Here is a 12,788-nt window from a genome sequence, read left to right as displayed (position 1 = left end):
TCAATACATGCCTCTGCTGCTACTTTTAATTCAGTTAAATCTGTTGCATACTGTTGGTTGCTTTGCATTGACGACTTTTGCATTTATATTTTTTAAAACAAAAATACACGCTGTATAAGTTACCTTCTTTTTTTTATATAAAGCGTGTCATTATTGTCTTTACGTGATACTTCCAATGTCTGCTGTTGTAATCGGCAACCCCTGTAGTTGAACCCCAAGGAAGTTTCACAGACCTCAAGGCTATAAGTTGCTTACTTCTGCCACATGTTGAGAACCCGGGTGGTACACTGATTAATGTCCTACCCATTTCACGGCCGTGAGATTTGGTGTTTTGTGTACTTTTACCCTGCACTGAAATCCAATTAATGAATATGTGCCTTTACAGGTTCCTGCTGCCATTAGCTTGTTTCAGTATAAAAAAGAAAGCTCATTATGAGCTGGACGTGTCATTTTTTTCCTACCCGTATCCCAAAGAGACACGTCCCAATGAAGCTGGGGGAGTGACGATGATGTGGTTTCAACCGAGAGGCTTCGGCTGAATTGGCAGCGGAGTTTTGAATCATGGAGAGGAGATGAGAGTTCACAGTGTATTACCAAGACAGAGGCAGTATATAAATACAATTCATTTTTATCTCAGAATCTAGTATGTTATGTTATGGTGACATTGTAGTGTTTATTTTCTTTTATAATTGTGTGATAGATATACGTATATTATACGATATTCTTTCACAAGGCATTTTTTAGGACGCACATTGCGTAAATACCAATCGGGTTTTGTTACATAAGAAGTTTGACATTTACCGAAAAAAAAAAAAACATCCTCTATTTCTACATATTATTAGAGAATGGTATTTTATTTTAACACAGTTTACATCTTGATGGTCTCCTAATCCAGCTCTGTTTGAAAATCTCTAGTCTCTCTTTACAGTGTAGCGTGGAAACTGAACTGTTTCTGCTGAGCTGGCCTCTTGTAAACGGGCCTTACCAGCAATAAACGAGTCTGCGAAACGTGATGAGGATTATTATTATATATAAATTGTGAAATAAGTTACTACATGTAATTTTGGCAAGCTGTAGCATTGCAGCTCAAGTGTCAGCAACAGATGAGTTTTATTTAGCACTTTCAATTCAAAATACTACGTTAGTTCATTATCTCACGATACTTTAAACACCATAGTAACCATTACCCTATCTACACACTGTAAGGAGTTATAAAATATGTTTTACAGTTAACCTTAAGGAGAGGTCAACGGTCACGATCAAGGGAATTTTTTAAGAGTATATATGGGTTCCTAAATCTGTTATATATAACCATGAACCTATCTGCACTCTGTAAGGAGTTATAAGCCAGTTTTGCAATTGACCTTAGAGAGGTCAAGGGTCACGATCAAGGTAATTTTTGAATAGAGCATATATCAGTTCCTATATGTGTTCCATAGCAGTGTTAAGCAGAGGGAATACAAAGCCACTTTTTCAGGAACAGTGGCCTAAAACCAGGTTCCAGGAGACAGGGAGACCTAGTTTGAGGTGACTTTTTTGTTCCAAACCCCAAGTCGTCCTCGTTCCCGCTCCCCCTATGTGCGATGCAGTGGTCTAAAACCTAGTCTCCTGAAACCAAGTTCCTTTGTGGCTCCAGTTCATGTAAAAGGATAGGAAGCCAAATCTATACAAAGTAGAAAAACATTAAAAGCAACCGCAGGACAATTAAAAAAAAATATAACATGCCGGTAATTTCATACATTTCTTCCAACAAACTCAGAGAATACGGACAGGTATTTACATTAGTTTCATTCTTTTAGCATTTCTACTTTGTTTGTCACATGCTTCTGTTAACTTCAGAGTTTTAAATGTTTATATTCTGCTGTTTTAACTACAAGTTCATACTTTTTACACCACTGTAGAATTTAAGATTTAAACTGCTGAAACCGTGAAACATAAGATTTTTTTATGACCGTGAATTTGGTAGGGCACTATGACTAATGATGCAAGTTCTGCACTTTAATATATTCTATTGTAATAGCTCCACAAATGGAAATATAATTTAGTAACATTATCTTGGGATATAAACATACAACTCTTAAAAGCCTTTACATGCTCTGGATCTCTGTATGAAACATATGTAGTAGTACTGTGTATGACTTAGATGTTCAGTGTGTATAGATAACTAGCGCAGTGTAGTTATAATAAGGAACCCATTTTCCCTAGATTCAAAAAAATACTGCAAACCATGATAATACTAGACATGTACCAATAAAAAGTAAAATCTGTCCTGCTATATTAAAAAAATAAATTCAACATTTTAGCATCTATTTAGTTTCACTGTTAAGTTGGATGAATTAAGTGACTCGTGTGCCCTAAAACCAATCACATTTACTTCAAAATGGTGGGTCAGGCTATTCTTGATCTCAGTATTGATGTCTAATTTGACCACGAAGAACAAAGAATGCTAAATATGAACATTGACATATTTAAAAACATATTCATTAGTACAGCATGTGTACTGTATTTATGGAGAGGGCTTTAACAGTAAATTATTCAACCCCCTAAAAGGAAACAAAAACTAATTTATTTAATGAAACATCAACATTTTGGAATTATCCTTTATTATTCCCTTGAAGCACATTTAATTTTATCAGGTAATCTGAATGGAGGAGGATAAAGCCCACTGTAGTGCTGTTTCAGCACACTAAAATACATACCAAACCAATTTTTGATTCCGATATTCTGTACAAAACAGTTCTCTGTCCATTTGCCACGGATGCAAAAACAGTTCTTAGGAAACTGAAACATAGTGCCTTGCTAGTGAAGCACAATTTTTAAAACTCTTCTGTAGGGTGACTGGTAACAGCTGAATCAGCTGCAGCACGAAGTATACTGTAATTTGATACAGGCTTCTAAAACTGTAAACGGGTACGAAAATAATCAAATACAGTGGCTTATAAAATACTCCCACTGAAGTGACCAAGATTAAAAGGTACTACAATGACTTCAGAAAAAGGATGCAGTTGGTGCATTGAATTTCCAAAACAATATAACAAATCCAGGAAATGCTGTTTCTTCGACGTGATCAAGCTCCTCGTCGAGATGGAAAACGATGCTGTTGAAAGAATTAAAAGAAAATATTAAGACACATCTCACTTTTAATTGTAAGAATTGCAGAATTCCAATAAGAGGAATAATTTGATTTCATTCGGTGAGTTATTGTTCCAACAGCTGGTTTCACAGATCCCAAATTACATTCATATGATCAATGTTAAAAAGGGTTTCACTTACTTTACAGATGGCTTCGAATTATAATCTTAAATAGTTTTACATACCTGTCAGTTAGTGACTACGCCTGTTCTCCAAGGCGAATAATTTCTTCAGTGACGAAAAATTCAATGGTCTCCTCCTCCCAGTCTTCAACATTGCTGTCAAGCTCGTCCGTATCCACACCTGAGGAGGAAAGAGATACAGATGTGGGTTTACAGGGCAGGAATAATGTTAGCGTCAACGGGGAGAATAAGTGCTTTGTTTCCTCATTCTATATTTCTGTCATTCTGACTACTGTTCTGCTGTCTGCCTCGTTGACTGATGAAACTTATGTGGTCAGCAGAAACAGGGCATAACCTAAGGGTTACCTCAAAAAGCACATAAACCATATTACCTTCTCTGAGATCCAAGCGAAGCAATCTTTGTTCCTGGTATATCTTCTGGGCATTCTCCCTGTATGCATGATACTCTTCTATCATTGTTCGTCTCCTGTCAACTAGTTCCTAATGGTTTTAAAGGACACACATAAGAGACCCGTTATTGTGGAATGTATCATTTGTAGGACACATTATACGTTTTACAGTTTAAAAAACCTGCAAGGATGAATAGAAATGGGATCTGGGGTATAATTACAATTACAGCAGAATTGTTTGCTGAAATTGCATTTAAAATGTTATTTTGTTCAATTATGATGCAGTAATTACAATTACAATAAACTTACAACTTAACAGGTTAACCCTATTTATTCTAAATAACCAGGCAATCACCACAGGTACAAATGCAGAAACATACTATATAACTTATTTTTTTCAAACAAATGGGGTCACCAAAAGTGGCTGAAAATACAAGAATGATAAAATGATAAATAAATGAATACTTGAACTGCAGTTGATCAATTAGATGCCGTTAATTACAACTGTAATTGACCCTAGGTCTGAATAGAATACACCAGTTATTACCTTGGAGGCCTTGGACTGACTCAGACGATCCTTCTGCTCAAAGATCTTGGAGTACTTCTTCAGATCCTTCTTAATGATCTAAAAAAAAAAAAAATATATATATGTATATAATATCGTTTAAGTATCCACATATAGCAACTTTCTTTGAAGAAAGGCTATGCTAATCAGATTGAAACATTATTTACTTTGATCTCCTCCACATTAAGAAGTGTTGGTGGTCGGGGTCTCCACAAAAGCTGGCAAAAACGATCCTTGTTGTTTTTCTGAAGCAGACGACCCTGAAAGGTCCACAGCCAGAATGCATTGTCCACCTGAAATGTATGGTTTTAAAAGTTGTCAGGTTAAATACAGCACTAACTGGCTTACTTCTATTAACATTGTAAAAGAAGAAAATAAATTAAGGATCCATACACAGCTGTTTAATATTACAATACATACTGCTAAGTTCTCAAGGCGCCTTTCTTTCGGTGCTTGTCTAGTTTTAGCACTCCAAGGGGTATAATATTTTACTGAGTAAACAGTTGCATACCTTATGGCTCCACCAAGACACTGATGTAACAACATATCGTCCAGTTGGGTCCCATTCTACATCTGACGCCATGTAATGTTCTGCAATATTCATCATGGTGCAGTCTGATGTGTCAACAAATGCTAAAGCACCATTCATGCTGAAAACATAAACAGCAATACATTATACTTCTTGTAAAGGGGCGCATTTTAATTATGCACAATTTACCCTTTTATGGGTCATTTACTTATTAACTAACCTTCTCAGACCAGCCAACACCAAAAACTGACCCTGAGGACTCCAGAAAATACTGTTTGCTTGCTGCTTATCAAACGTTTCTAAAAGGGGGGGGGGGGGTGGTGGGGGGGGGGGGGGGGGGGGGGGGGGGGGGGGGGGGGGGGGGAGAAAAAATACCACAGCAATTTAGCAAAAGGGAAAGGGGGTATATACCTCACAGAATTTTACCATGCGACACATTTATTAGACATGCAAAAATACTCAAAAAGACAACTCGCTACTTACTTATAAGCTCGATTTTGCCGTTGCTTTTAACATGGTAGAATGATGAATTTATTCTCGGAGACTCTCCATGCAGCACAGCAAATTTACTGCCGTTTGGCTCCCAAGCAAAGGCTATAATGCCCTCTGTAAAACAAATAAAAAGCATAGAGCTTTGGATTGGCTCCAAGAGGCAAAATGGCTCTAAAATAAAAGTACTGCAGAGAGAAAACAAAGACTGTATAACTCACCTTTCATTTCTACCACATCAACTGGAACTTGCTTTTCCCTCATCCGGAAGATTTCAAAGTTGGTCACCACACCCTACAAAAAACGTAACAAAATAGAGGAAGAAAACATTCACATGAGTAAACGCAGACACTGCAGGCACTCAACTTTAAACAAGCTCATGACAAAATACAAATGAACAAGTGTTACTCCTATTGTATTGTAATGTGTCCTGCAAAACATCCATGTGCTCAGATAACCACTGGATATGTTGCACCAGAAACTAGTCAACCCCTGGGCTCCCTCAACAACTCATCCAGGCGCCTGTGCCCAGTTACATCATTTTTGAACAAATAATAAAACAAGTTAGCATACCGGCGTGCCTTTGGGGGTCCTGTCTACCTTCACACAAAGGTAATCCCCGTTCTTCTGCCAGTGAAGCTTACAGTCCACCACGTTGAACAGATTTCGGACTCGGATCTCTTGCCGAGACGGAAGCTGCATGAGTGTCACCCTTGCTGGGATATCTTTATCCTCAGGTACCCAGAAAGCAATGATATTGTCACCCGGAGACCAAGAGAAATCCCTAGAAATAAATAAATAAATAAATAAATCTCAATCACTAAAAAAGAACAACAAGTCATTAAAAAAACAGTCATATACATGAATGTCTGTACTTACTTTATCCCAGTAATTTTTAAACTTTTCTTGTCCAATAACCCCATAGACTGGATAAAAAAAAAAGAAACACTAACTGTCAAAAATCATTTACCATAATACAAAAAAAAGATTAACACATGAAACATCCTGTGCAGTGGATCATGCAAACTAAAAATAAAACAATTCACTTTTAAATACACTGCAGGTGAACTTACTGGGGTCTCATAGATGCTGAGAGTGTCTTGCGTCATTCTGGCAAAGAATTTTCCATCATGACTCCACCTAAAAAAAATTAAGTTAATTAGGCTTGATTGGAATTGCAAATAAACAAGAAAATGTCTTGAAAAGTCTTTTATCACCCAAACTTACTTGAAGATAGGCCAATGAGCAGAGCTCTCACAATGGAAGCCTCTCTTTTTCTGTCCAGTCAGGACATCCCAGATGATGATGGCCTGTGGGTCATCTTTTGTGTCCATCAGAGGGCTGAATGTAACCAGGTACCTAGTAATCAAGAGACAATAAAGAAACTAAATAAATATGCAAGCACGCTTCCAATCACGTGGCTAAAATTATAAGTTTTGTCTTTCATAAATGACCCCTAACAACTGCACCAAATACAGCTGGACCTCTCCAGTAATGAATAGTGTGCTCTGTGTTGAATTAAAATCACTTTTAGAATTATGCGGTTATATTTTGTCAGTAAATATTCTCATGGCATCCTTTTGTAAAATCACCCTGAATTTATTTACTTTTCACATGGAGAGAAGTCAATGAGCTGCACCCCCTGGTGGCTGAACCTCTGAATCTGTTTAAACTTCTCTCCTCCCCACAGAGCAATGCCCCTCTGATGGAATGTGGCCAGATAGGTACCTTTAGGAGACCAACGGACATATGTCTCTGTCCAGCGCTAGAAAAAGAAAAAAATATTACATGAAAATGTCTTCAGGCACCTCCATACAAATAGTATTCAGAGCTGGTGACATCTTCATGGAAATCTCATAACAAGGTATTGAGGAAATAATTTACAGTAGAACAAATAAAAGTATCTGTAACAATGTAACAATATTTAAATAAACATGTCACAATTGACTGCTTTCTAAAAGCACTACATTTAATAAAGTAGCAATACGGCTGGCTATACACAGTTTCACAAAATACTTACTGCTCTCTCCTCAACAACAATTGGTTCCTTGATATCACTGGCAAAAATGCCTGTGCGTTCCCCAGATTCAAATATCACGCTGTATTGATCTCTGCAGTCCGCATCTTCCAGCCAGTGACGCAGATTCCCCTGCAACAAAAAAAAAAAAAAGATGTCTGTCAATTTCAGAAAACAAAAAAACAACACCCATTTTGTGGCAAAATCATAGATATTTAATACACTAGCATGGAATACAGTTGTACCACTGTGTTTAAAATGGATCTGTTCTTGACAAAGTATATATTTTAAGCAGCGTTCCCTCTAAGCTTTTTAGATACTGAGAAACTTGCCCTTTTGACTGAGAAACGGTAAATTAAATCAGTGAGAAACCTTCGGCCACGCACTAACCCTTTTAATATTTTTGTTGCTTTATACAATTTTGAAACAATATTCCAACAAGTATCTCAACAATTTTATTTAACCCTTTGTAGTCCTATGTCGGACCAGGTCCGACATTACAATTTTCCCTTTCCAGTCCAACGTAAAGACTTAAAGCACAAATCTCTAGTCATTTTTTCTCCGGAAAAAGCAGAGCAAACCTTTCAATGGCCGAGTAAGAACGAAAGGAGCCGAATGAAGCCGGAAAAAAAGGGCGTATCTCATAGCCCCATGCACTACAGAGATAACACGGACATAACAATGGAGATAGCTGCTTCTGCATCCAGCGCTCAAAGAACATCATGGACATTTGCAGAGCTTTTTGAGATGTTATAGTAATAAAATAATGACTTGGAGGAGTTTGGTGATAAAACAAGTGATCAGGAGAGGATTTATCAGTATGCACGCCTATAGAGGTATGTGAATAATACAGCGAACAAGGGGTGGTGCTTGGCTGTAGATACAGTACCGAGTGTCCTTTTCCAATTCAATGCCTTTTAAACCTGCTTCACTCTGAAAAAAATATATTTTAAACAGCATGTGTAAAGTAAACAGCGCGTGTCAAAAAATAAAAAGATTGGACCCGTCACACCTGATAATCGCTGAATAAATGGACTGCAAAGGGTTAAATAAGACATTTATTGTGGCTCTGCCTCTGATTTTGAATCATCCTCTGATCCTATACAGCCCTGTCGGTTGTTATAGATAGCCTGCATGCTTAACTGGTGGCCTGCATAAAATTGCTTTATACTACTGCATAAAACACTGGCATCTGCACTGCCTTCAGTTGTAACCATCTCTAGGGCTACTAATTGTTCCATTATTGGGAATACTAAATTCCGTTTTTCAAAAATGGCAAATTCCATTTCTTCCCACTTTATATCAACTTATTAATAATTAGATATGGCATTATCCCAATCAGACTCTTGTTGCTATAATACAGTAAAGCACCTGCAGACGCTTCAAATCTGTCATAATGTTTATAGACATCACTTGGCTCATTGCTGGCATTAAAATAAGCAGGAAAATTAATTATATTACAACAGTTCAGAAAACCAAATGTTCAGCACAATCGTACTTACAGTCTTCCACTAACACAGTAGTTCAGTCTACAAATAAAGATGTTTTGAAAAGGTCTGTTTAGCTTATTGCTCATTTACAATAACAGTAAAAATTTGAAACAGTTTTAGTACCAGTCCAGCAATATCATGTGAGAGTAATCCAATGTACAGTACTCCACAAATTAAGTTTAGCATTTTACTATCTAATAACCAGGATAAAATATGAAACACTGACAAAGGCGTGTTGACTGACTGCTCTAAAACAGGTTCACTGGTATGTATTACCTGACTGTAATTTAAATAGCGTCCCTTTTAACGTAAATGCATAATTAATCCTCTGAATAGTTTCTTTCCTAATTCTGCAGTGTTATTTGCAAGATTTAAAGAGGCGTGTCTCCAGACAGAATGTCTTTATGAAACCAACAATGTGTAGTGTAGTCACTACATCCTTTACACAGTAATGTGATCAATTTCCTTTAAGGACTGTATAGCTATAAAAATAATTTTGATATCATTTCTTCGTTCTCAGAAAATATAATTCAATTAAGAAACGGCCATGGTTTAAAACTGCTAATTATAGTTTCATTAAAGGCAGGTAGCGTGGAAAGAAAGAAACTAAACAATAATGAAATACAAAACTAATTTAGCTTACTTCCGCAAAGTGCTGTCTTGAGCGCAGTACCTTAGGTCTTAGTTTTTTTCAGCATAGAAGAATGCAGTGCTTTGCCATTGTTGCCGTCCTATTTGCTTTCTTATTCTTTACATGTTTACGACTGGCATTATGATATTTAATGGTAGTGACTTGTACATAATCAAATGAATTAGAGCAAAACTTTAAGAATACTATCGCACCATAATATAGATTTCTTTAGACGTGGAGTGAAGTCACATGATGAATAAACTTGCAAAAAAATTTTTTTTTAAAAATCTGGATATGGTAGGTCTTCAATTACTATACACTTAAATGTGTATTTTTGACTAATGTGGCGATTACAGTTTTACCAGTTTCAAAACATTTGAGATGATTTCTGAAATGGACGTTTTTTTAAAAGGGAAATGACACAAAAAACGCCAAAGTGTGAGTATTGTGATTTTTATTTGTGTTTACCGGAGTATTTATACTTCTAAATAGCACAGGAAGATTGCGCTTTGCTGATTTTAGTATTAAATTATACGACGAGTTAAAAACTGTAAAGTTCATGAGCAGCACGAGACTCGCCAGACGCCTGCTTCACCCACCCTGTACCAGTAGATTCGCTGGTGCCCGAGCGAGCTCTACACTAATGTAATGTGCATTTTTACAGAGGGAAATCAGAGAATCAGCTGCAAGACAGACACAAATATGCTTGTTAATGCTTTGTAAGAATGGTCTCAAAATAATAGATAAGATTATAGATAACAGATAGATAGACAATAGATTCGAGTGGCTGGAGTCTCGATTGAGGTTGATATTTATGATAATAACTTGCGAAGGTTAGTAAACCGAGTGCGATGGTTGTTGCCAGTTACTGCAAAAAATGTGCTCATTTTGGCCTTGGAGGAGACGCCGATTTTAACACATGCAGGTTTGGCAAGCCCCTCAATGATGCCATTCCACATTTGGAATATACAAAACTGTTCTCACTGGTGCAATTTAAAATTTCATTCAATACTATTTGGTATAACGAAAAATAGATTTAAACATGAAGAACATTCCGGATCTATGCAATGTTTATTTAAATAGGTTGTCTGTATAATCCTCTGGAAGTTTATGGACTGGCTAACTGCCATCTAATGTCTTAAGTCCTAAAACAGCACACATTAATAAAAATGGGTTCTCATTATCATAGCAAAGTGGTTTGGTCTTAACAATTAACAACCTTGCAAATTACAAAATAGCACAAAATACAACAGGTGATGATGTACTTACAAAGTCTTTGAATGGCTGCTTCTCTGGTGTTTCCCATTCATCACTGATATTCATATACCTAAAAAAAAAAAAAAAAAAAAAAAAAAAAAAAAAAGTGCTTTAACAAAATATGCATAGCTGGATGATCACAAAAGCACATGAAAAGTGTTTTCACAGTCTAAGAACTGTTATCCACTCTGAGTTAGAATACCGACATTAACCCATGATAAAACTACCTGAGCACTGTGCGAGAAGGCCATGAGACCCTCAAGGGGACTTGTGATATCAAATGTAGTATCACGAAACAACTAAGGTGTATTTAGTAGCTCTTACATGAACCTCGAGATACTTATTTGAAGCTTTCTAACTTGAACTTTCTTTTTAGAATCAAACTCCTGTCAACGGTGGTAGTTTTGTGAATTTGGAACCAAGCGCAAAACTAAATTCTGCAAACATCTCTAATTCCACACTGCATTTAGAAAACTGTTTGACCTCCAAATCATTGTGGATGAATCTGTTTCACCAAAAATATGGATTAAAGACAGTCAGTGGGGCACACAGATAAATTACTCCACTGGTACAGGAGTTAAGTTGTTCCTGTTTCTATGCTAAAGACTCACTTGTCAAAGTCTGTGAAGATGTTAACCCTAAAGGTGTGCTGCTTGTCCAGCTTGTATCCATCTGCATTCTTCACAGCCTCAAGAGCATGCGCAGGACAGGAGTACTCCAGGAAAATGTATCTGGAAACAGGTTTTCAATTATGGTAAGTGGTAAAAGCCAACAATTATTCTTTGAGACCTGGTGTAATTAAAAGATGAAGACTAACCCTTTTGTATTCCCTTCTCCCACTGGGTAAAATTCGTTTGTGATTTTGCCAAACTTTGAGAAGATCTTGTGGATGACATTCTTTAGTTTCTCGAGACGTTCTGGTCCAACCTGAGGAACGTTGTCAACAACAACAACAGAGTCAATCCCATCCGCCTCCTGTGGTCTCTCCTTCAGGAGATCGCCCAGTAGCTCTGGAAAGAAAAATGACATTAATGCAGTTAAAAGTGTACCTACATTTTACTAATATTGCATATTTAAACCCATATGTGTGATCCGTTTAATTCTCTTTTAGTTGACTGTGCTTTGATGAGTCTCTTCGCAAAGAATTACTGAATGGACAGTTTGCAAGATGGCAAATAATTGTCCAAACAGAAACAGATTGTGGCATTGAATTTCCTGTCTGTTGTAATGCAGATGAGGGTTTTTTTTTTTTATGGACCTTATGCTACTTGATAAAATCTTGCGCTATAATTTTGTGAAGCTGTCAACATGAAACAAAAGTAAATGAAAAGGTTCTAGGACTCACGGATCCATACAACAAAGCCATGGGCCATATATTGATGAGCTTAAAAAATAAAATCACGTAATAAGATTGTGTTATTTGGGTTTAATAAAGACACTCGGATTGAATCCAAAACTTTTAAACAGCATGGAATTGTGAAATCGATCTGTAATAAATGTGTGTCGGTTTCTATCAATCATATCAGCAGGTGTGCTGTGCATGCGCTGCTAGTACGTGTGCATAGCTGTGTGGCACGAACTAATCCTTAAAATTAGAAACGATTTTTAAAATTATTATCATCTAAAACGGGGCCTTACAGTTACTTTCTGAGCAGCTCATTATATCTCTATCACGTTCTAACTGTGGTACAACTAAAACAGTAGATATTGCCTAATGTAAAAGCACAACGTATAGCTCAAGTGATATTACCGAATACTTTATTTATTCACAAACGCTCCTGTTTATTGTCGCCACATTACACATCTGGAATCTCTTTCAAAGAGACCCGTCAGTGGTATCTGACTTATTCATATACATGTGTATTTTGTAAGGCCGCACGGACGGGCTGGTTTCTTATCCTTACATACCGTCTTCACTAACGTCATCCACGAAATCCTCTGGGTCGCTAAAAGAGGGCTCTTCATCCTCATCAAATTCGGCTTCTGCTGCCATATTCTCTGTATCCCGCATTTAAGCTGCCTCACTCTTAGGTATCACTTCACGTAATGGACCTGGTCGGTTCTGATGGTAAAAACCCAGTGATTTTTGCTAGTAGGCCATGTGCGCGACAAGGGGCGCCCAGCGACTCCGCACCAGAAAAGGACG

General features: G+C 37.1%; 1 protein-coding gene across 1 annotated transcript; it reads right to left on the bottom strand.

Moving 5' to 3' along the window:
- Positions 1-2,550: 2,550 nt before the first annotated feature.
- Positions 2,551-12,784, bottom strand: LOC121300976 (eukaryotic translation initiation factor 3 subunit B-like). Its single transcript, XM_041230021.1, has 19 exons — positions 12,551-12,784; positions 11,460-11,652; positions 11,254-11,373; positions 10,655-10,712; positions 7,268-7,396; positions 6,855-7,012; positions 6,475-6,606; positions 6,321-6,387; positions 6,127-6,173; positions 5,821-6,031; positions 5,469-5,541; positions 5,242-5,364; positions 4,979-5,057; positions 4,741-4,879; positions 4,397-4,522; positions 4,212-4,289; positions 3,647-3,755; positions 3,318-3,435; positions 2,551-3,097 (listed from the first exon to the last, which is right to left on the bottom strand). The coding sequence occupies exons 1-18, from the start codon at positions 12,651-12,653 to the stop codon at positions 3,332-3,334; spliced, it is 2,049 nt and encodes a 682-aa protein (XP_041085955.1). The 5' UTR covers positions 12,654-12,784; the 3' UTR covers positions 2,551-3,097; positions 3,318-3,331.
- Positions 12,785-12,788: the final 4 nt, after the last annotated feature.

Source organism: Polyodon spathula, chromosome 26, assembly GCF_017654505.1.
Source record: "Polyodon spathula isolate WHYD16114869_AA chromosome 26, ASM1765450v1, whole genome shotgun sequence".
Classification (NCBI taxonomy): domain Eukaryota; kingdom Metazoa; phylum Chordata; class Actinopteri; order Acipenseriformes; family Polyodontidae; genus Polyodon; species Polyodon spathula.
The sequence above is the reverse complement of the archived record's forward strand: the minus strand, read 5'-3'. Positions and strand labels throughout refer to the sequence as shown.